General features: G+C 42.5%; 10 protein-coding genes across 11 annotated transcripts; 6 read left to right on the top strand and 4 right to left on the bottom strand.

Moving 5' to 3' along the window:
- The first annotated feature begins 121 nt into the window (after nucleotides 1-121).
- On the top strand, nucleotides 122-780 carry LOC108125942 (protein C10). The gene is made up of 2 exons (XM_017242300.3): nucleotides 122-365; nucleotides 424-780. Exons 1-2 carry the CDS (start codon nucleotides 216-218, stop codon nucleotides 625-627), a joined length of 354 nt encoding a protein of 117 aa, XP_017097789.2. The 5' UTR covers nucleotides 122-215; the 3' UTR covers nucleotides 628-780.
- papi (tudor and KH domain containing protein papi) lies at nucleotides 749-5,786 on the bottom strand. Of its 2 annotated transcripts, none has more exons than XM_070277186.1 (5): nucleotides 5,556-5,786; nucleotides 2,713-3,126; nucleotides 1,815-2,639; nucleotides 1,652-1,758; nucleotides 749-1,593 (listed from the first exon to the last, which is right to left on the bottom strand). In XM_070277186.1, the coding sequence occupies exons 2-5, from the start codon at nucleotides 3,015-3,017 to the stop codon at nucleotides 1,094-1,096; spliced, it is 1,737 nt and encodes a 578-aa protein (XP_070133287.1). In that variant the 5' UTR covers nucleotides 3,018-3,126; nucleotides 5,556-5,786; the 3' UTR covers nucleotides 749-1,093. The 2 variants fall into 2 exon arrangements, with proteins under 2 accessions (XP_070133287.1, XP_017097786.2); XM_017242297.3 differs by lacking the exon at nucleotides 5,556-5,786 and adding an exon at nucleotides 4,115-4,323.
- A 154-nt stretch (nucleotides 5,787-5,940) lies between these two features.
- LOC108126069 (uncharacterized) lies at nucleotides 5,941-6,620 on the bottom strand. The gene is made up of 2 exons (XM_017242512.3): nucleotides 6,395-6,620; nucleotides 5,941-6,338 (listed from the first exon to the last, which is right to left on the bottom strand). Exons 1-2 carry the CDS (start codon nucleotides 6,546-6,548, stop codon nucleotides 6,103-6,105), a joined length of 390 nt encoding a protein of 129 aa, XP_017098001.2. The 5' UTR covers nucleotides 6,549-6,620; the 3' UTR covers nucleotides 5,941-6,102.
- Nucleotides 6,621-6,719: 99 nt separating this feature from the next.
- On the bottom strand, nucleotides 6,720-9,931 carry mio (GATOR complex protein mio). Its single transcript, XM_017242511.3, has 6 exons — nucleotides 9,765-9,931; nucleotides 9,537-9,710; nucleotides 9,203-9,454; nucleotides 7,648-9,137; nucleotides 7,104-7,585; nucleotides 6,720-7,044 (listed from the first exon to the last, which is right to left on the bottom strand). The coding sequence occupies exons 1-6, from the start codon at nucleotides 9,880-9,882 to the stop codon at nucleotides 6,954-6,956; spliced, it is 2,607 nt and encodes an 868-aa protein (XP_017098000.2). The 5' UTR covers nucleotides 9,883-9,931; the 3' UTR covers nucleotides 6,720-6,953.
- Nucleotides 9,932-10,052: 121 nt separating this feature from the next.
- On the top strand, nucleotides 10,053-10,453 carry LOC108126070 (protein CEBPZOS). The gene is made up of 2 exons (XM_017242513.3): nucleotides 10,053-10,247; nucleotides 10,317-10,453. The coding sequence occupies exons 1-2, from the start codon at nucleotides 10,118-10,120 to the stop codon at nucleotides 10,451-10,453; spliced, it is 267 nt and encodes an 88-aa protein (XP_017098002.2). The 5' UTR covers nucleotides 10,053-10,117.
- A 2-nt stretch (nucleotides 10,454-10,455) lies between these two features.
- On the top strand, nucleotides 10,456-10,765 carry LOC108126071 (uncharacterized). The gene has a single exon (XM_017242514.2). It carries the CDS (start codon nucleotides 10,456-10,458, stop codon nucleotides 10,702-10,704), a length of 249 nt encoding a protein of 82 aa, XP_017098003.1. The 3' UTR covers nucleotides 10,705-10,765.
- A 195-nt stretch (nucleotides 10,766-10,960) lies between these two features.
- On the top strand, nucleotides 10,961-12,111 carry daed (daedalus). Its single transcript, XM_017242169.3, has 2 exons — nucleotides 10,961-11,743; nucleotides 11,799-12,111. Exons 1-2 carry the CDS (start codon nucleotides 11,060-11,062, stop codon nucleotides 11,925-11,927), a joined length of 813 nt encoding a protein of 270 aa, XP_017097658.2. The 5' UTR covers nucleotides 10,961-11,059; the 3' UTR covers nucleotides 11,928-12,111.
- LOC108125833 (uncharacterized) lies at nucleotides 12,106-13,208 on the bottom strand. Its single transcript, XM_017242170.3, has 3 exons — nucleotides 12,804-13,208; nucleotides 12,315-12,752; nucleotides 12,106-12,255 (listed from the first exon to the last, which is right to left on the bottom strand). The coding sequence occupies exons 1-3, from the start codon at nucleotides 12,874-12,876 to the stop codon at nucleotides 12,122-12,124; spliced, it is 645 nt and encodes a 214-aa protein (XP_017097659.3). The 5' UTR covers nucleotides 12,877-13,208; the 3' UTR covers nucleotides 12,106-12,121.
- Uch (Ubiquitin carboxyl-terminal hydrolase) lies at nucleotides 13,208-14,413 on the top strand. Its single transcript, XM_017242177.3, has 4 exons — nucleotides 13,208-13,265; nucleotides 13,401-13,541; nucleotides 13,596-13,738; nucleotides 13,793-14,413. The coding sequence occupies exons 1-4, from the start codon at nucleotides 13,230-13,232 to the stop codon at nucleotides 14,154-14,156; spliced, it is 684 nt and encodes a 227-aa protein (XP_017097666.2). The 5' UTR covers nucleotides 13,208-13,229; the 3' UTR covers nucleotides 14,157-14,413.
- A 137-nt stretch (nucleotides 14,414-14,550) lies between these two features.
- On the top strand, nucleotides 14,551-17,330 carry LOC108125816 (2-phosphoxylose phosphatase 1). The gene is made up of 5 exons (XM_017242150.3): nucleotides 14,551-14,888; nucleotides 14,949-15,270; nucleotides 15,322-15,462; nucleotides 15,520-16,105; nucleotides 16,171-17,330. Exons 1-5 carry the CDS (start codon nucleotides 14,792-14,794, stop codon nucleotides 16,795-16,797), a joined length of 1,773 nt encoding a protein of 590 aa, XP_017097639.3. The 5' UTR covers nucleotides 14,551-14,791; the 3' UTR covers nucleotides 16,798-17,330.
- Nucleotides 17,331-17,643: the final 313 nt, after the last annotated feature.

Raw genomic sequence — 17,643 nt, 5'->3', positions numbered from 1 at the left:
TTTAGATTTTGGTTTTATTTTTTACATTTTTTATGAGAATATTTGTGTTTCTAAACACTTACTGCAACAGCTGATTTGTTTCAGTGCTGTATGACGCATAAATCTTTTCGATTTCCTTATCGTGTAAGAGTCCATCTCTAGAAAAAACAAAAAACATTTGTTGAACATTGAATATTTATTTAATTTTCCAATAAACCACTGCCACTTAATCCTTAATGATGTCATATTTGGCTAACTTCAATAATGAGAATGCCAAACAAATTCTCATGGACATTATACGTTGTGTGAATCAGCCGGAAAACTCGAAAAAACTTTCTGAAGCAAAGGCCTCCGCTGGGAAAGAAATGATTCTTATGATGCAGCATGTAAATATACTTCAAATCCTTTCAACTATTGTTTATACATGGTTTTCTTTATGTTCAGGTGTTTCCACTGGTAATGCAGCTCCAGCTGGAGGTAATCAAGGGTCACGGCTTTCCGGGAAACCGCGAGGGATTGGTTCAGTTCTCGCAGCTCATCCGGGAAATGGAACGAGATGACATGGAGATTGCGCGCCTGCGCAGTCAGATCCGAGCTATATACCTGCCACCCATAGCTATAAATACTACCAACGATATTCTAATTTAAGAAGAGTATCTATCCCAAAACAAGACTGCAATAACTGCCTGCTTAGGCTATCACTTATTATGTATTATTGACTTCAATCCTCTTTGAAATTCTTTAAACAGCCCCATGTAATAGACTTAAGTTTCACTTTCTTATAAAAAGCATTTCTTTTAATTTGTTTGTGTGGTCTTTGTGTACTGGGTTGATGTACAAATGAAATTTGTCTTCTATTGCTAACAATAAGTAACATGGCATAGCTTTCTACAAACAATTAAGGATCTGTACCGGTCCATCGTCAGCTTCTAGGATCTAGGATATGTCGAGCAGTCACGGGTGATCACGACGATAAATTAAAAAATTGTTCATTTTCTTAAAGTAATATAAGCTCCTTAAAGTCTATACTCTATGTACACGTCAAATGGTGAGCTCCTTCTCATATTAGGTATTAACACTTAGGCGAGGAGAGTAACTAGTAACAATGTGAATCCTAATGAGTAACGCCTCCATTAGTAGTGCTGTTTGCATGATTGTTATTCCCATTTTCGAGATCTGCCACCGATAATTTGGCAGGATTAATCGTTCCGATTGTGTTGCCATTAAGCTTCTGCTGCAGGTGCTGTATTTGCTGGGCAAGGTGTGCGTCCTCCGCCAGCGAAATGCTCTCAGCATCAATGGACATTGACATGGGTGACTGAGAGGTGAATGGAGTTACGGGACTGCTAACGCTTAGCTCCTCGATGGTGGAATCACTGCGAGCGGAGGGCGTAGAGCTGCGAGATCTCACGGGGTACGACTCGTCCAGGGGTAAGGCAAAACCCTGCGTGATCATCAAGTCCCCAATATTCACTTCGGCACCCTCGGAAGGATCAAAGAGTTCCACACCGGGCAAAGGGGTGCCCTCCTTGGCGGCTGAGTTCACGGATGTGGTAGTTTTTGGGCGCTCTTTGTAGGTCACCACACGGGCAATCAACTTCCGCCAATGGGCCACTAAAATTTAGGAAGTTTCTTCAGTAAAGTTATTATTTCCGACGCACTTAAGTCTTACCTTCAGTCAGTTCCTCAAACTTAACAATGGAGGACTTTTGCCAGGTAATAGGCTCCGTTTGGATGGTGGATTTCACGTTGGCCAGGAAACATTCTACAGCTTGAAACCTAATCCATAGAATGTCAATAAAAGAAGTGTTTTATTAATCATATGACCTACTAACCTCAGTGTTAGGAAATCAGTGCGCAGCTCACAGATATCTGCCGGCGATATATACTCGCTATCCCCATAGTCCACAAAGTACAGATCAATAACCGTTTCCTGGGGATTGTACTGGTTGGGCATTATGTCGACAATCTCGGCGCGATACCACTTCTCATCAAACTTGAAAACGGCGGCCACAATCTGGCCAATGTAGGGCGATGTTAGGGTGTGCTTGGCTCTGTTCTCGGGACTGCTGTAATAGCTTGTCATCTCTTGCACCATGTTATCCAACTTTTTGGACTGCGGTCCGACCAGTTGTACCCAGAATTTGGTTGGAGAGGCCACAGCGGAAACGTAAACCTCCATGGGCTTGCCATCGCCTTTAGAAGCCATCAGTTTGTCCCGCGGCTGCGTGTGCGAACTGAGCGACGTCTGAGAGGAATAGAGGCTGGAGGATGCAATGCTGTTTGTGGGCGATCGTCGAGGTTCCCGACGTTGCTCCACCTCCTCCACGGATCGACGCAGCTCCTCATCCTCTTCGATTTGATCATCCAGTAGCTTTCGGGCAATATTCACCTGCTTCTGGTTGCCCACGATTGTGATTTTAGCCTTGCCGTTCCGGCCATTTGGATCTATGCTCAGTTTGGCCAGGGAATTGGACCTTATCTCCTGGACCAGCTCCCCACCGCGGGTATTCAGTTTATTGACCAGCCTCTGGGGCACTTGTAGTTCCACTTTAACCACGGGCGCCCGTTCAATCTCCTTGATGAGAAGAACCCGTGCAGCTTTCACGGCATCGGGAACACCGGTAATGTCGCAGAACTTCTGGCTACTGTCCTTGTCTCTGGAAGAGAACAAATCCGAATGAGAATTTATTGCTCGGTTCTAGTTTGGTGATAAAATTCAAATCCAATTACCGTAATCTTATCTTGGCCGAGGTCTTTTCCTCAATCAGTTTGATATTCGAGCCGCCGCGACCCATTATCAGGGGCACATGTTCGTTGTTCACCACAATTTTGAGGCAGACCTCCTTTTGGGCCTTTGGCTCCTGGCTTCCGTTTCTAGCGGCCGCCTTTTGGCTGTTGTTGGAGTCCTCCTGATCATCCTCGTCGGGGCGATTCTTAAAGTATGCATATAGCATAGCTCCACCAAGGGAGCAGAGTCCGAATCCCAGTAGTAGTTTGTAGGTGGGTGTGGCACCAAGAGGCGTGTTACGCAACATTTTGGATGTGTGTGGGTGTGCGGGTGGGTGGGGTGTGAATTATATATTGGTGATGGAGGGCCGTCCAACTCCACCTATATGTTTTATTTTTGATGCTTCTCTATGGAAACTGAAAAGAAATAAGTTTATTGCAATTTTTTAGTCTCATTTGTAGGAAGATGGAGAAGAAATTGAAAATAAATAAGAAAAACCCCTCTCAAGGTCTTGTTCATATGGTAATCGTGTTGCGTGTGCCTTTGAAAACGAAAATAGAACAAGTTCAAGAGTATTTAATTCCCAAAGTAGACATGGTACAAGCATTAATGTCGTCTACAAGAATCAATAATGGTAATAACCCTTACATAACCCCATCACTGGATATTAATTTTGACAAATTACTAAACTCCACAACAGACAACTGAATGTTGGCACACAATTCCCCAGCAATGACTACACAGTTGAACTGCAAATTCAATAAATAGACGAGTGACGTTATCGTGGGGAGACACTAGTCGCACAATTTTAGGAGAACTTACAGAGGTTTAATGCATTCGGAATTGGATCATCACTTTCCACCAAGTTGTATTATATTTTTAGCAATAATAAAAACTTAGATAAGCTCTTTAATAATAAAATATGCTTAGAAGTTAAGAGAAAAGAATTCACGCAATGTAGTCTAGTGTCAAAATTCTTAAGAAATGTAATAAACATTTAATTGGTTAATATGCAAAGTAAAATTTAAAAAAAGTAATAAAAATCTTTAAGTAATAATTAAATTATAAGACCTTATAACTCTTAAGAACCCTTGGATTTCCTGTCTTTCATTTTCTTCCGGCCTTCTTAACCCTTATGCAGGCCCATAAGCAGAAACCCACTTGTTGAGCCTCAATAAATCACAATATTGTCGAGCTTTGCACTGGTTTTGGGACAAGTTTAACGGGTTTATGCGCTCATCGACGTTATCGGACCGGTTTTACGTTTAATATCCCAAATAAATGCACTTATTCCAGCATATCTGTGTTATCTCCACCAACTGATAACGAGGAAATAATAAAATCCATATATAAACAACCGAAAATCTTGAACAAATAAACATTTAATTACATTTTGGCACTGACCTTGAACGTGAATTTCTCACAAAGCTGTTTGTTTGCTAATAGATATAAAAGGAAAACGCTTAAAACCAATCAAGCGTTTTATTTCAATGCAACTCGTTGTAGGAATTCCCCATGTTCACGTCTCGTATATCGTTCGAAAAATCGTAAAAAATTATAAAATTATAAAGATCTTGCGATGGAAGCTTGGTATCGCCCCTACATTTCAAAAGGAACTGAGCAGAAGCCAAAACTTTGGGCACTTTGGGGCGGCTAATCAATGGCGAGAGAGAGTCTATCAGCTGTTCGGCTTACTACTTGTAGCCCCAGAAAGATTCTCTCGATTCTGCTTCTTTTTTGTTTACTTTGCCGGTAGATGGGGGCAAATAGAAAATTGCGAATTGTACGAACCACTAATTAACAGCAGTATTGGCATAAAAAAAAAATAAATAATGATGAGCAAACAAAGCGTAAGTCAGCAAGCGGCAAAATGTCTGATGGGGGAATTGGAAGAACTACATAGAGAGGTCTACACAAGGAGAAATAAAGTGGGGAAAATATTAAAAAGGGTTATCTAAATCATACTCCCAAAAATACGAACATGAGGCTATAACTAGACTTTACTTTATTAAATAAAAATCACACAATTCTTAATATAAAATTTAATTTTAGTTTTTTTTTAACATTTTAATCGCCGTGTAGAAAAGCTTGAAGAGCACACAGAGAGCGGAGTACGTTGGAATGCTAAATTTAGTGGAATGACATAATAAACCGTATATTTTGTTTAAGTTGTGTTTGGTCTTCTCGCTTGATTTATTACCATTTTCTGAATGGATCGAAAAGAGGTTTAACAACCCTATATCTTACAATATTTACCGTTACATTTTAAAGACATTTTCCCGTTGATTCAAAAAAATGGTGCCAACCATTGTGCGTTTTCTCTGCCATTTTATTTGATTTTTTTTTTCGATGGGGTCACGCGGTGAAAATGCCTGAGATGCGTCGAATTTTAGTTGGCAATGTTTCAAATTTGATTTTTACGTACGTATTTATTGTCTCGGTGGCTAAATAAAGCTAGATAAACACAGGAGACGACGTCACTTTAAGGTATTTAATAATCCGGCGAAAGCAAAGTGGAGAAACCTTCTATTTTAAAAATATATAGCAAATACAACAATATCATGTGTATTTGCAATTTAAATTAGTATCTGCTGCAGGCTTAAAGCTTTTGAAGTTCTTAATGGAAAACCACTTTAACGTTCGAAGATATTAAACAAACAACCAGACCAAGACGTTAAAAGTTGAAAAGGTCATAGAGTATAGTTAGTGGAAACTGTTTGGATAACTATCCTGGTAATTAAAAAGGGAACGCTACTGATAGTGAAAGTTCTCAGTATTCCGGAGAACTCGCATGCCGACATATCCCCCACCCACACTCCCCCTTCTTTGAACCCTATCGCCTTACCCTTGGGCTGTACACTTTCGACGGGCGGCTTGGCTTTTCTTTGTTTTGTTAATATTTAGCACTTTTTTTCTTAAATCTAATTAGTTTATTTAGCCACTATTTAATCAGTCACTTGGTACACGGATTGGAAGCACAGGTTGTTGGCCGAGCCAATTGCAATTAACGTTAAAAAGCAACAAAAATAATGCCAAAAAACGTGCGAAGCCATCTATCGGTATGTGCGGTCTATCGGTCGGTGTTGTAAAGCTTTGAAAGCTTTTCAGTGTTGGAAAGAATTTAAAGGGCTGTTATTTTTAAAGTTATCTTTTTTATTAGAGGAATCAATAAAAAATTCGATGATTAAGCATTTTTATTTTTTAATGTCAACTCCTCTTCCTTCTCCTTTCTTTCATCATTTGGGGATTAGCTATATAGACACGCGGTTTTTTAGAGGGCGAAGGATCAAGAAGCAGCACTGCGACAGGATAAGGCGCCGTCATATTCAAAAGTGGTATTCCTCGCGCCATGGGCCCACAATTGGTGACACCTCTGCTCATCACAGATGGGTTCAGGACGACGAATCGGGGTTAGGAGTCGGTCTGGTCTTCTTTTTCCCAGTCGACTTACGCCGGGTAAAGACCTTAGGCACAACTTCCGGCTCGGTACTTTCGACTGGTGGATGAGGTTCGACCACCTTCTCTACAGGCACCTGCTTTGCCTTGTTGATGTCCTCAATAGTCACATTCGAGCGATTTTCCAGCTTGGCATATCGTGAGGCCTCAACCAGTTGATCCCTGGCTAAAGCTAAAAAGAATTTTATAAAGTGTGGAGTTTTTATAAGATTAAAGATATGTACTTACTGTACGCCAAGTCAAGAAGAACTCCTCGAGTTTGGGGCTCGGAATCCACGTCGAAGTCCTGGAGAACATTGCGAACAAAGTTCAAATCATTTAGAACATCCAATTTCCTCTCGCCAAGCTTGTACTTGGTTTTTTGATTCGTTTTATTTTCCATAATTCGGAAGTAGGAGTAATAGGAATGAAAATCTTTTCTTTTATGACAGAGCTGCCAGTCACTGCTCTCAAATGTCAGTGGACGAAAAGAGTTGACATTTCCAAAGCCAACTAGATGTCATAAAAACGTCACCTTTTATTTTTTCAAAGCCAACTAGATGGAAAAAAAATATTTTATTTTTATAGTCCTTTATTTGAATGTAAGTATAAAATGCAATTGAGCAGCTAAAAGCTGATAGGTCATAAACACTAATGCTACGGGCACATCCCATGTCTAAGTACAATGAACACTTCTGAGTTTTTTTTTTGTTTAGTTTAAGGCGCGCGCATTTGGAACAAGTCAACAACTTAATGCATATGGCATGGTCTGGATGCAGAGTGTGGAGTCGTGGCTGCGGATGAACAGCTAGGAAATGTCTCTTAAAGTATTCGGCTTGGTGCCGTCCATGTCGAAGCACCGGCAGTTGCATGAAGACACAGGACACTCTGAATTTTGCCTGAAAATCCACAGTAGGTTAATAATATTTTTTAATCAAATATCAGTTTCTAGACATACTTGAACCATTGCATGATATGCTCGGTGTGGCCGCCATGTCGGCAAGTCTGGCACCAGGAGAACCACTTGGAAAAGGGTTTTGTTTGCCAGCCGGACACCTCTGGTGTGCTATTCGGAGTTTCACCGTTGCTCATGTTCACCATGGTGCCCATGTGCATCAGGCATAGCGAGCAGCGTGGCAACGGCTTCCGACAGCTGGGGCAGGAGGAGAGACGATTGGTGCTTGTGGTGGTGCTACGTGGACGCGGCTCATCCAATAAGGCATTAGAGACGGACTTCCCGCAAAAGTTGCAGGAGAGGAAAACAGTTCGGGAGCTCCGTGACGAAGCACGAATGCCTTCGATTTTGATGTCCAGTTCGGCTCGCTTCTCCCACAGACCCCAGCTGTTTAAATGGTCCAGATAGCTGGCGATCCAGTACTGGATGCGTTTGTCCGAAAAGTGCTCTTGGCGGAAGTAATTGATGGCCACCAGGGCTACAGTCTAAAAGAGGAATGATAAGATTTTTAAAGGAGTAGGACATTTTTTCTATATAATGTCTATACCTGCACATCAAAGCTAATGTCCATGTAGGACTGAAGAATACTTATCCCATCGAGGGATTCTCCAGTCAGCAGCAGGCCATTCAGATCGCCGTTCTCAATGGACGCCTGGATCTGCTGCTTCACATAGTCCGCCAGCTTAGTTTCCGATAAATATTTACAGGCAAAGGCCACGCGATCCGCCAGTGAGACGCCCTCTTCTTTGAGCACCGCATCGAAATTATCCTTCTCCATAGTGAGAAACGAGAATATGGCTCGGAGATGTGGATCCTGAATCTGCATATTGGCGCTGGAGCGCTGATTCCGCCAAGTGGAGCTGCAGCGATCGGCATTGAAGCTGGACAAGGCAATAACCGTGACCCTGTACATACTCGGATCTCGCATATTATCCGCTGCCGAGGATAGGATGTTACAGGCATGGAAGATCTTAAGGTGGAACACATAAATCATGGCCGCTCGGCTGTACTCCTTGTTGGCATACAGTTGCTCAATAAAACGTTCCAGCTCGTGCTCAAAGACCCACCCGCAGAGCTGCAGGGCCATGTCACGCTGCTCGCTTCTGTAGCATACTAGCTTGTTGGAGTTGTTGATGCCCTCCGGCCATTGGAGAACCTGAGATTCAATGCGGGAGCTGGCCATCAGAGCCTCTGAGGTGTGACCCAGATTGATGCCTAAGGTGGCTTTCAGTCCGGTCAGTCGTTCGTCAGAATATACATTGTTCAGCGTGGTCCACACATTTCGCAGGTATGGAGTTAAGTGTAGCTCTGCGAATTTTTTATTGTCCGGTCGAATCCCGTAATCCTCCAAAGCTCGCTGTCGTGTCTCGTCCACCAAATCCAGTTCAAAGAGTTCTGGTTCTAAAAAATCTACATTTAAGGCTGAACCGCCAGGAGTGCTGAAATCCAGTGAGCTGCCGCTGTTTGTGCTACAGCTACTCGTCGGTAGCTGCTGAGTGGGTGTGGCTGCATTTGTGGAGGCAGGCGAGGCAGGTGTAAATAGTGGTCGTTGCATCAGTAGTGGCAGCTTCCGGCGGTTACTGTGAGCCGTATGCAAAGTGGCGGGCAAGTGAAAGTCCAGGATATTCACGGCATCCGCCACAAGCAAAGCCCTCTCGAAATCTCTCGAGTGCCAGGAGAGGCTATTGACATAAGAGAATTTCCCACTGTGCTCGTATTTAGCCGGAAATGGGCTTATCTGTCTTTTCACATGATATATCTCGCCAGAATTTTCATTATCCACGCTCCGGATGTCGTATAAAGTAATATACGCCGAATCCCTTTGCAAGGAGGACAGCAAACTGGTTCTTGTCGGGCACCAGGCAATCTGAAGGTGATTCTTTGATGACTGAATCTGTCGCAGGGGACTCTTAATGGTACGCGGATCCCACAGAGTGATCACAGAGTCCACATAGCTGCAAAGGTAGTTGCCGTTGGGGGAAACCGACAGACCCTGAACCGTCTTCGTTTGAATGCTCTGGCAGGTAGCGTTGCTCTCTGCGGAAAGTTTAAACAAGATTACAGAGATTAGTTAGAGCTACACCTCAAATAAACCGACTCACGTCTTAGATCGAACAACTTGATCATTTTCTGGCTCATTCCCGCGATCACAGTACGATAGTTCCGATCCCAGCAAAGGGAGTTGGCGGATTCTCCAACCCCGAAAAAGTTGGCCGTCTCCTTGGGGACACCCCTCTCGATATCCCAGATGGTGATGCAGGTGTCATTACGATGGCGATCATGACCTATGGCCAGAATATTGGCATCCAGTTCATTCCAGGCCAGGCATGTGCACATGCGCTGCTGGCGGGGAGCTACGAAATATTAAGTGGTTCATATAGAATATAGCATAATATAAAATAATATAATTTCTCCATTTATAAGAGGACCACCCACTGTATTCCCAGCTGCTGTCGTAGGTGTCCCGGAAGTTGCAAACTCCTACTTTTCCATCTGCAAGGCCCACAGCTATAATGGGTTGGTCACTGTGATAGGAAGCAGCCACACAGCGTGCATATTGATAGCGCGTTTCATTGGCGAGATAGTTAACAGATATATAAGGCAGGCGACCTGAAATAAATAAACATTAAACAAGAGAAACCCAAGCATATGGCTGGGTCTTACTCTTTTGGTTATGGTCCTCTTTGCTGCGCACCTCGTACAGATGAATCTCCTGGCCCCAGGACACAAATTTGTCCGGAAAATGCGGAAACCAGCTAAGGCCGTGTATATTTCCACTCATCGTAGTTGAGTTTCCATAAGAAAAACAGTTTTTTTTCACTCGGGCTAATTGCGTCGCGTTATCAGTGCAAAAACAAAAACGTGAGATAAACACTAAGCAGAAAGAGGAAGATGACCGGCCGATCAGCTGATTCCTCCAGCTGTTATCCAACACTGCTCCACTGTTAACTGCGTAAGCACTTTCTTTTATGTTATTATCGCTCCAATAAACGTGTTTAACTTTTGTTTATTTTGTAATGCTGCCCAAAACCCCAAAGCCCGCCATCTGGAGATTCATCAAGGGTAGTGCCAAGACTCTGTTTGTCCTAGAGGCGGTGTGCTTTGCCGCCAGCTACGGAGTCTATTACCGCATGAACACAAACCGAGGTAAGGAGTCCCTATTTTATATAAGAACCTTATTTATGGTAATTTTATTAAAAACCATGTCTTTTTTAGAATTCCGCCAGCACATACACGAAAACTATCCGTTCGTCCTTGACTACTACTACAAAATCGGAGAAATTGTGGGTGACAGCAAGGCCAGGCAAACGGATGCGAATTATTGGAGTGCCTTGAAAAAGAGCGACTCATAGATATGTCTGGAAATCCCTACTTTAAGTCTGTCCTGTGGCTAATAGGTTTCGGTGGCATGGGTTATGGCCTGATGCTGCTCACCGAACCGAACGCCGAGAAAATAGACCGCATCAAGGCCTCTGCTTCTGGGTCTAAACTTACTGCAGATGAACAGAAAAAGGCTTTGTTTATGAAGAAACTACAGGAAGCAGCCACCACCAGTACCCCGTTGTATAGACCACAGCCGCAGGGCGACAAAAAAGATAGTTAGGGATTTTTCTTATGTGTTTTGCAATTTGTTACGCTTTAAAATATACATTTTAAGCATTTAACTTATTTTTTTGTTTGTGAATTATATTGGAGGGCCGAAAAGGTGGCTTTTTAAAAATAAAATATTTATTTAAAATGAATGAAATTATATTAAACTAAAAATTAAAGAAATACCTAAAATAAAAGTACATTTTTTTTATCAATTTATTTTCTGTACTCTCTCATCACTAAGAAATCCTGACCCACCACAAAGATGTTCCAGTGTTGTATAACATCCGACCAAGTGCAACCATTTGCATTTAAATGGAAGATTGATTGCACTTGTTTACTCAGTATTACCAATCTCAGAGCCAACTATGTCCTCAAAAGATATACCTGACTTGGCCCCAGCCAGCATACCATCGGCAGTACAGTTTGATATCAACAAGGACTTCCATACGCGCCCGCACCACCAGGATTTGGATAAGTCTTTTATCGGATATGAGCGTCGCCCATGGATAAAGCAGACTTTCCGGAGGGACCCGCGTCGTGAGCGTGAAATTCTAAGCGCACTCGTTGCACAAACAGTAGAGGCAGACTATGTCACAGACTGTGTGGATAAATTGATTGACGAGAACATCAGCTGCAGAGACCTGGCGTCACTTTCCAACGAAGATCTGGACCTATTTGGTTTCAAGCATGCCAACCAGCGCAAAGAACTTCTCAAGATTTTTGCCAAAATGCCTAACCAAGATCCCAGCTATGAGGAGATCTGTAATGACCCAATTGCAAGAAACTTTAACAACAAAATTATTGAAAATGCTGGCGGTCATTTTATGTCTCTAAGGGCCTCCATGGCTGCCACGAACTACAAGCTTCAAGTGATGCCGCCAGAAGATGTGGTCGTCGGCGATAAGAATTATGCCAGCAGCTTCGCTTTAGAAACGCTCAAGAGCGTAAAGAAGATTACGGATGAGATAGCCAAGGATCTACGAGAAATTCAGGACAATGCCCAGATTCAGTGGAAAAAGCAGGAGGCTGAAGCTAAAGCTACCAAAAAGGTACGTATTTTCCTCTTCAAACCTTCTTCAAAATATAATATTTTTAATTTAACAGAAAAAGTTTAGCATTGCCACTATACTGTACTTTACTGCCCTTGCTGTGGGATTTTCCTGCACTTGGTTTTGGTGGTGGACCAAGTTCCACAGCGTTCCCCGCCTGGAGAGGATCTCAATTCAGACATAAGCACAAACCAACAAAGCATTTATCACATATAAGCATTCCTATAGGTTTAAGGAGCTACAGTTCGAGTTTTATACTGTGTTAAACTTATTTAATAGCTCCAACAAAGTTTACTGCCTAGAATAAGCTAAAGTGTTATAAGATGTAATGAAGTTTTCTGCCCAACATAAAAAATGTACTAATATTAATTTAAATTTTTATTGCTTAAAAGTGACTTCTTCAGACAAAATAAGAAATCCGAACTGAACATAGGAATCTACGTATTCGGGAAACTCCCAGAAAGTTGTGTGGGCGATGAGTTCACTTCTATCCGTTGAGTGAGCTATATTTTCTGAAAAAGTCCAAAAGGAGTTTAGTCTTATGATTTGCTTGCAAAATGATAGAACTAACCCGCCACTCTTTGCTTAATCACAGCCTCTTGTTCGTATCTGCCTGATAACTCTTTGGTAAACGCCACAAATTGAGGAAGTTTCCAGGACTTGTAATATATCGTATCGGCAGCAGCTCCTGGCAGTTTGCAAAGAGCTCTTAGTTGCCTTAAAATCTCTTTCGTCTTGATGGCTATGTCCCGAAATATGGAGGCTATAATGGCCAACTTATTACAAGGCAAAATAAGATCGTCTGGATATGACGTGCCCGCTCCGTTTTCCAGGCATTTGGTCTTCTTGGCTTCAATGGCATAACAAATAGAGGTTCCACGTTGCTGGGCTAGTTTCCATTTGGCATAGTTATCCTGGAGTTGTTTCACCAAGGATTCCAATCTCGTTCTGCAGGTGGCGAGGTTTGAATCATGGCTTGTAGGCGACTGCTGTATTGGGCTGTCCAGATCTGTAAATTGTCTGTGAATTAAGGGCTTAAATATGTAGTTTTTTCACTTGCACCGTATTGGCGTCAATTGGGAGCTCGAATTAGGATCCTTGCTCTTTTGAGGTGTTTTATTCCCTTTGGACATTTTGTAAACAACGTGACAGGGTTACCACTCCCTATGAAAAACTGTTTATTTCTATTGCTAAAATACTAGCATAAAGATTTGCTTTTAGAAACTTGTACAAACTGCAAAAATATTTGAAATATTTTCAAAATAAACTTATTTATCACTTAAATGATTAATTTTTTATCAATTTCTACGATCTATGTTAAAACTAGTCGATCCTATCGATAACTTTTACTGTTTTGCAGAGTCTGATTCGAAGCTTTTCAACACTAGACGACAAAAGTGCCGGTAATTGTCTATACAACTTTTTCAATCTTTGCATTTACTTTGAAATTTCATTCAGAGCACAGTTAAATCAAAATTCTAGCAAAATGTCGACCTGGACACCTTTAGAATCCAACCCCGAGGTAAGCTATAAGTCCAGCCGGAGCACAGCTTCAATAGCTTCAACTTCGCAAAGCTTTTTTTTGCCAAAAATATGATTCCTTTGGAATTGGCAAAAATTAACTGGAAAAAAACCCAATTTTCTTCTCATACTCCAGGTACTGTCGAAGTACATACATAAATTGGGCGTGTCGCCATCCTGGTCGGTGACTGACGTCATCGGATTGGAGGAGGAGACTTTGGCTTGGATTCCTCGTCCCGTGAAGGCTTTTATACTACTCTTTCCTATCAGCGAAACTGTAAGTATATTCCTACCCTTTATTTTATGATCCAATTAATTATTTGTATTACAGTATGAGAAGCATCGGGCCGAAGAGCACGAGCGGGTTAAGCTGGCAGATGAGCAGCACCCCGGTGATCTATTCTACATGCGCCAGTTCACCCACAATGCCTGCGGCACTGTGGCCCTCATCCACAGCCTGGCCAACAACAAGGAGTGGGTACCTTTAAACATTTCTATAAAACTTAAAACTTAACAATAAAATTTCAGTGTGACTATTGAAAGTGGAGTACTGAAGAGTTTCCTGGAGAAGACTGCCAACTTGTCGCCAGAGGAGCGTGGACAAGCCTTGGAGCAGGATAAGGACTTTACTGCCGATCATCAGGCCTTGGCTCAGGAGGGCCAAACTAATGCTGCCGATCATGAGAAGGTCATCCATCACTTCATCGCATTGGTGAACAAGGAGGGAACTCTTTACGAGCTCGATGGGCGCAAATCATTCCCGATTAAGCATGGTTCCACTTCGGACGAGACTTTCGTCAAGGATGCTGCCAAAGTGTGCAAGGAATTCATGGCTCGCGATCCCACCGAGGTGCGCTTCACTGTACTGGCCTTGACTGCTGCGCAGGATTAGACATCGTTTTGATCGACAAATATTTTATATGAATTATACCACCACGATCTCGGATCAGCCACATAAACAATGTATTTGATACTAACTAACCAGGCTGAAGAGGCGTTTGAAGCCCCGCCTTTCGGCCAAACAAAACAAAAACAGCCAACAGTTTACGCATATTTATTTCGCTGTGAGCCAAAGCTACTTTATTGTATTGGGAACACTTCAGTATGTTATATTAAAGAGTAATCTCAAGCTTGATGCTGAGCCTTAAATATTTGTTTTAAATTATGTTTTGAGCAAAGCCAAGGTTTCATTAATTTAAAGCCCTAATAAAAACCCGCCCCTTAAGCCACCACCCCTGACGGAACAGCTGACAACGCGGTGGACACCAATGCGCATGCCCTGATTTACTCCACGTCGACCATTGACAGCTGAGCCACTTCTTGGTTCTACACAAAAAAAATCAAACCAGGTTTTCCGTAGCCAGCTCTGTCCAGAAAATACTTGTTTACTTCGCTCTGGTCAGGATTAGGCTACCAAAAAAGACCCTCCAAGAGAGCCGCCCATCCAGTTAATGATTAAAGGGAGGAGCTGGGATTCGGGGCAGCAGCAGGTAAAAGGTAGTTTGGGAGCCAGATTTGCTGGCCAGGATGCGGCTGCTCAAGGAACTGATGCGCTTGGCCACCCAACATCGAGCTTTGTATTGTTATGTGTTGCTCAGCATCTGGATATTCCTGCTCATTGCGGGTAAGTTAAAGAAAATATATTAAAAGTCTAATAAAAATACTATATGGAATCTATTTTTAGGCATGTATCGCTACATGGGCAACGTTGATACTATACCAGGAAGTGGTTCCGTCTTTGGACCCAGCTCATCTGGCACCGTCAGTTCCTTGGGCGGCGAATCCCAGGGCTCCTCCTCAACTGTCCAACGATTTGCGAAGTACAGAGAACGTTGTGCACCGCTGTCGCAGCTACAGCGCTTGGATGATGGCGGCATCTTGGAGGGTTGGAAGCTACAGGGCGTGCTCCTGGTCATCAGGCACGGGGATCGCGGACCCATATCACATGTCCGCAGTGCTGGCATCAATTGCGGAGTGAGTGGAGGAACGGATAACCTGGTTAATAGGTGAGTATCCATAGAAAAAAGATTATTATATTACGCACCCTCTACTGTCAGCTATCGCCGCTTATTGTATAACTCGACCAGCCCCGCCTCGGCCTCGAATCATATGCACTGGAACAAAGCGGGTCCTTCCCATGGATTCCCATTGCTTCCGGCCACAGAGAGGGGATGTCCTTTGGGACAGCTTACATACAAGTGACATACATATGCCGACCATAATCGAGTTTGGTAATCATTCCATTGTATTTCTAGGGGAATCTCGCAGCTACTCCATGTGGGCGACATAATGCATCAAGTTTATGCCCATCCGTTGGGTCTGCTTCTCAAACCCAATCCCAATCGTGCTTCGGTGGAGACAACACCACACACTCTGCTCAACTCGGATGAAGTGGTGGTGTTCACCACTCGCTATCGTCGCACTTTTCAGTCTGCTTTGGCCATGTTGTTCTCCCTCCTGCCGACGGATAAGTGGTTGGCATTGAATGTCCAGGAATCCCATAGTATGGCCTTCTGTTTCGGAGAATGCAGTTGCTCCCAGTCGGCGCTGCTTCGAAAGCGATTGGAAGCCATTGGAGACAAGCAGTTACTGAAGCGATCCGATGTGCTGGGAGTGATGCAATGGATCGGCGGCACCCTTATGCAGCATACACCGAATGGAATCAGTAATCCCTTTGAGGTGGTGGATGCCCTGCTGACTGTTTTGTGCCACGATGCTGCTTTGCCGTGTCGCAGGAAAAAGCGTTTTGCCACTCCAAAGCCACAAAAAAAGAATCCCAATCAGGAGCTGGTGGATGTAATCAATATAGATCAGGACGAAACGGCTGCCAACTTGTTGCAGGTTTTAAAATAATTTTTATTTCATTTTTTAAGTTTTTTTATTCTAAAAATGTATAAACTTTCTAGGAGGCTCAGAACCAGCAGGAACCCGATTCTCCAGAGGTTGAAAACGGAGGAAATCCCCAGATGCAAGCGGAGGAGGAACCCCAAGAGGGCTGTGTCGAAGCCGCTCACGTGGACACCCTCATGTCCTTTGCTGATGAACTATCTATAAGATCGGCTAGCCACTCGTACTACAAGCTTTCCGGTTTACTTCGGGCCTATGGAATGATACGGCATATCGTTAGCTACATGCTGAAAATGATATCCGGAGATCGAACCAAATTCGTTTTATATTCCGGACATGATTGCACAATGCAATACTTGACAGCTGCCTTGGGAATCATCACTAGCCAAGGTCAGACTATATCATATGCCTCTCGGTTGGCCTTCGAGGTGTATCGAAGTGAAGCCCACACGGATTACTATTTTCGTGTAGTGTACAACGGCAAGGATGTAACCCAGCAGATTGATTTCTGCGAGGGCGGAAAGAGTCTTCGAGTTACCAGGGACTCCAGAGGCAACAAAGCCGATCTGTGTCCGATAGAGAACATTATTCGCTTTCTGCACGAGGATTACTTCAGTCCACTAAATGCCACCAATTTTAAGGAAGCCTGTGGGACAGTGATTCCCCCAAAAGCTGGAGAATTCTAGGATTGTAAATTGAAAGCCCCATTGAAACTGTGATAAGTAGTTAAGATGCCACCCCCCAACCAGAACGAAAAGATAGCCACAACCTCCAGGTTAACCCCAACTGGAAACGACCGCATTTTAGCGATGTTATCTCTGTAAAGTTAGTCGAATTTAGGTTAAAGAATTCAACTTGTTGATCCACAAATCGAAATCGATACATATCAATGGAGCACTTATTAGATTTTAAGGACTATTTTATTTACATATTAAGATATTAAGAGGAAAGAGTGGAAAGTAAATCGTAAACATATCAACATATCAAATTTATCACTTTCGAACATAAACTAAAAAAATAAATATATCAATTTAGAAAAATATTTTAAAGAAAAACCGAAAGGCTTCTCAACCTTTATCCTTTTCTTATTTAAGAGTATCATCTTAATGATATCAGAATGGAATGAACTCACAAAATGCAAACATATCAAGTTTAAACTAAAAATGAATTATACAAAAATGTATACTAAATCTAAGCACAATTTTATTGTAAAATAAATGTTCTCGTTTTTTTTAAATCTATGCATTATGGTCCCAAAATTAAATTGCATAAATTAGAAAAAATTAAGCTACGGACGAGAAACATGCCATACATGTCGGAACGGACGGGATCGGCCGAATATATCTTATAGCTGATTTATTTTTTAAAAGTTTAAGCGTTGGGATTTTCTGTGGATTTGATTTATAACAAAATAAAACGACATCAAATTTCCAATGGTTCGGTCGACATTGGTATTTTTGAAGATAGAAGCTTTGGAGTTTTTCGGATCGGCCAACTATATCATATATTTGCGATATAAATGTATATGATCT

Source organism: Drosophila bipectinata, chromosome 2L, assembly GCF_030179905.1.
Source record: "Drosophila bipectinata strain 14024-0381.07 chromosome 2L, DbipHiC1v2, whole genome shotgun sequence".
NCBI lineage: Eukaryota > Metazoa > Arthropoda > Insecta > Diptera > Drosophilidae > Drosophila > Drosophila bipectinata.
Note: the sequence above shows the minus strand (reverse complement) of the source record. Positions and strands in the feature narration are given on the sequence as shown.

What these genes read in the sequence shown, in the direction of transcription:
- LOC108125942 (XM_017242300.3), top strand. Translation starts at nt 216, where the DNA reads ATGATGTCATATTTGGCTAACTTCAATAATGAGAATGCCAAACAAATT. An exon ending in TGATTCTTATGATGCAGCAT is followed by an intron (nt 366 to 423) that starts GTAAATATACTT and finishes CTTTATGTTCAG; the next exon opens with GTGTTTCCACTGGTAATGCA.
- papi (XM_070277186.1), bottom strand. Translation starts at nt 3,017, where the DNA reads ATGTTGCGTAACACGCCTCTTGGTGCCACACCCACCTACAAACTACTA. An exon ending in TCGGCCAAGATAAGATTACG is followed by an intron (nt 2,640 to 2,712) that starts GTAATTGGATTT and finishes GTTCTCTTCCAG; the next exon opens with AGACAAGGACAGTAGCCAGA. An exon ending in ACTGATTTCCTAACACTGAG is followed by an intron (nt 1,759 to 1,814) that starts GTTAGTAGGTCA and finishes TCTATGGATTAG; the next exon opens with GTTTCAAGCTGTAGAATGTT.
- LOC108126069 (XM_017242512.3), bottom strand. Translation starts at nt 6,548, where the DNA reads ATGGAAAATAAAACGAATCAAAAAACCAAGTACAAGCTTGGCGAGAGG. An exon ending in TCTTCTTGACTTGGCGTACA is followed by an intron (nt 6,339 to 6,394) that starts GTAAGTACATAT and finishes AATTCTTTTTAG; the next exon opens with CTTTAGCCAGGGATCAACTG.
- mio (XM_017242511.3), bottom strand. Translation starts at nt 9,882, where the DNA reads ATGAGTGGAAATATACACGGCCTTAGCTGGTTTCCGCATTTTCCGGAC. An exon ending in AGAGGACCATAACCAAAAGA is followed by an intron (nt 9,711 to 9,764) that starts GTAAGACCCAGC and finishes TATTTATTTCAG; the next exon opens with GTCGCCTGCCTTATATATCT. An exon ending in CATATCATGCAATGGTTCAA is followed by an intron (nt 7,045 to 7,103) that starts GTATGTCTAGAA and finishes GTGGATTTTCAG; the next exon opens with GCAAAATTCAGAGTGTCCTG.
- LOC108126070 (XM_017242513.3), top strand. Translation starts at nt 10,118, where the DNA reads ATGCTGCCCAAAACCCCAAAGCCCGCCATCTGGAGATTCATCAAGGGT. An exon ending in CCGCATGAACACAAACCGAG is followed by an intron (nt 10,248 to 10,316) that starts GTAAGGAGTCCC and finishes TGTCTTTTTTAG; the next exon opens with AATTCCGCCAGCACATACAC.
- LOC108126071 (XM_017242514.2), top strand. Translation starts at nt 10,456, where the DNA reads ATGTCTGGAAATCCCTACTTTAAGTCTGTCCTGTGGCTAATAGGTTTC.
- daed (XM_017242169.3), top strand. Translation starts at nt 11,060, where the DNA reads ATGTCCTCAAAAGATATACCTGACTTGGCCCCAGCCAGCATACCATCG. An exon ending in AAGCTAAAGCTACCAAAAAG is followed by an intron (nt 11,744 to 11,798) that starts GTACGTATTTTC and finishes TTAATTTAACAG; the next exon opens with AAAAAGTTTAGCATTGCCAC.
- LOC108125833 (XM_017242170.3), bottom strand. Translation starts at nt 12,876, where the DNA reads ATGTCCAAAGGGAATAAAACACCTCAAAAGAGCAAGGATCCTAATTCG. An exon ending in CCAATTGACGCCAATACGGT is followed by an intron (nt 12,753 to 12,803) that starts GCAAGTGAAAAA and finishes GACAATTTACAG; the next exon opens with ATCTGGACAGCCCAATACAG. An exon ending in GATTAAGCAAAGAGTGGCGG is followed by an intron (nt 12,256 to 12,314) that starts GTTAGTTCTATC and finishes GGACTTTTTCAG; the next exon opens with AAAATATAGCTCACTCAACG.
- Uch (XM_017242177.3), top strand. Translation starts at nt 13,230, where the DNA reads ATGTCGACCTGGACACCTTTAGAATCCAACCCCGAG. An exon ending in CTTTAGAATCCAACCCCGAG is followed by an intron (nt 13,266 to 13,400) that starts GTAAGCTATAAG and finishes CTCATACTCCAG; the next exon opens with GTACTGTCGAAGTACATACA. An exon ending in TCTTTCCTATCAGCGAAACT is followed by an intron (nt 13,542 to 13,595) that starts GTAAGTATATTC and finishes TTTGTATTACAG; the next exon opens with TATGAGAAGCATCGGGCCGA.
- LOC108125816 (XM_017242150.3), top strand. Translation starts at nt 14,792, where the DNA reads ATGCGGCTGCTCAAGGAACTGATGCGCTTGGCCACCCAACATCGAGCT. An exon ending in GATATTCCTGCTCATTGCGG is followed by an intron (nt 14,889 to 14,948) that starts GTAAGTTAAAGA and finishes ATCTATTTTTAG; the next exon opens with GCATGTATCGCTACATGGGC. An exon ending in CGGCTGCCAACTTGTTGCAG is followed by an intron (nt 16,106 to 16,170) that starts GTTTTAAAATAA and finishes TAAACTTTCTAG; the next exon opens with GAGGCTCAGAACCAGCAGGA.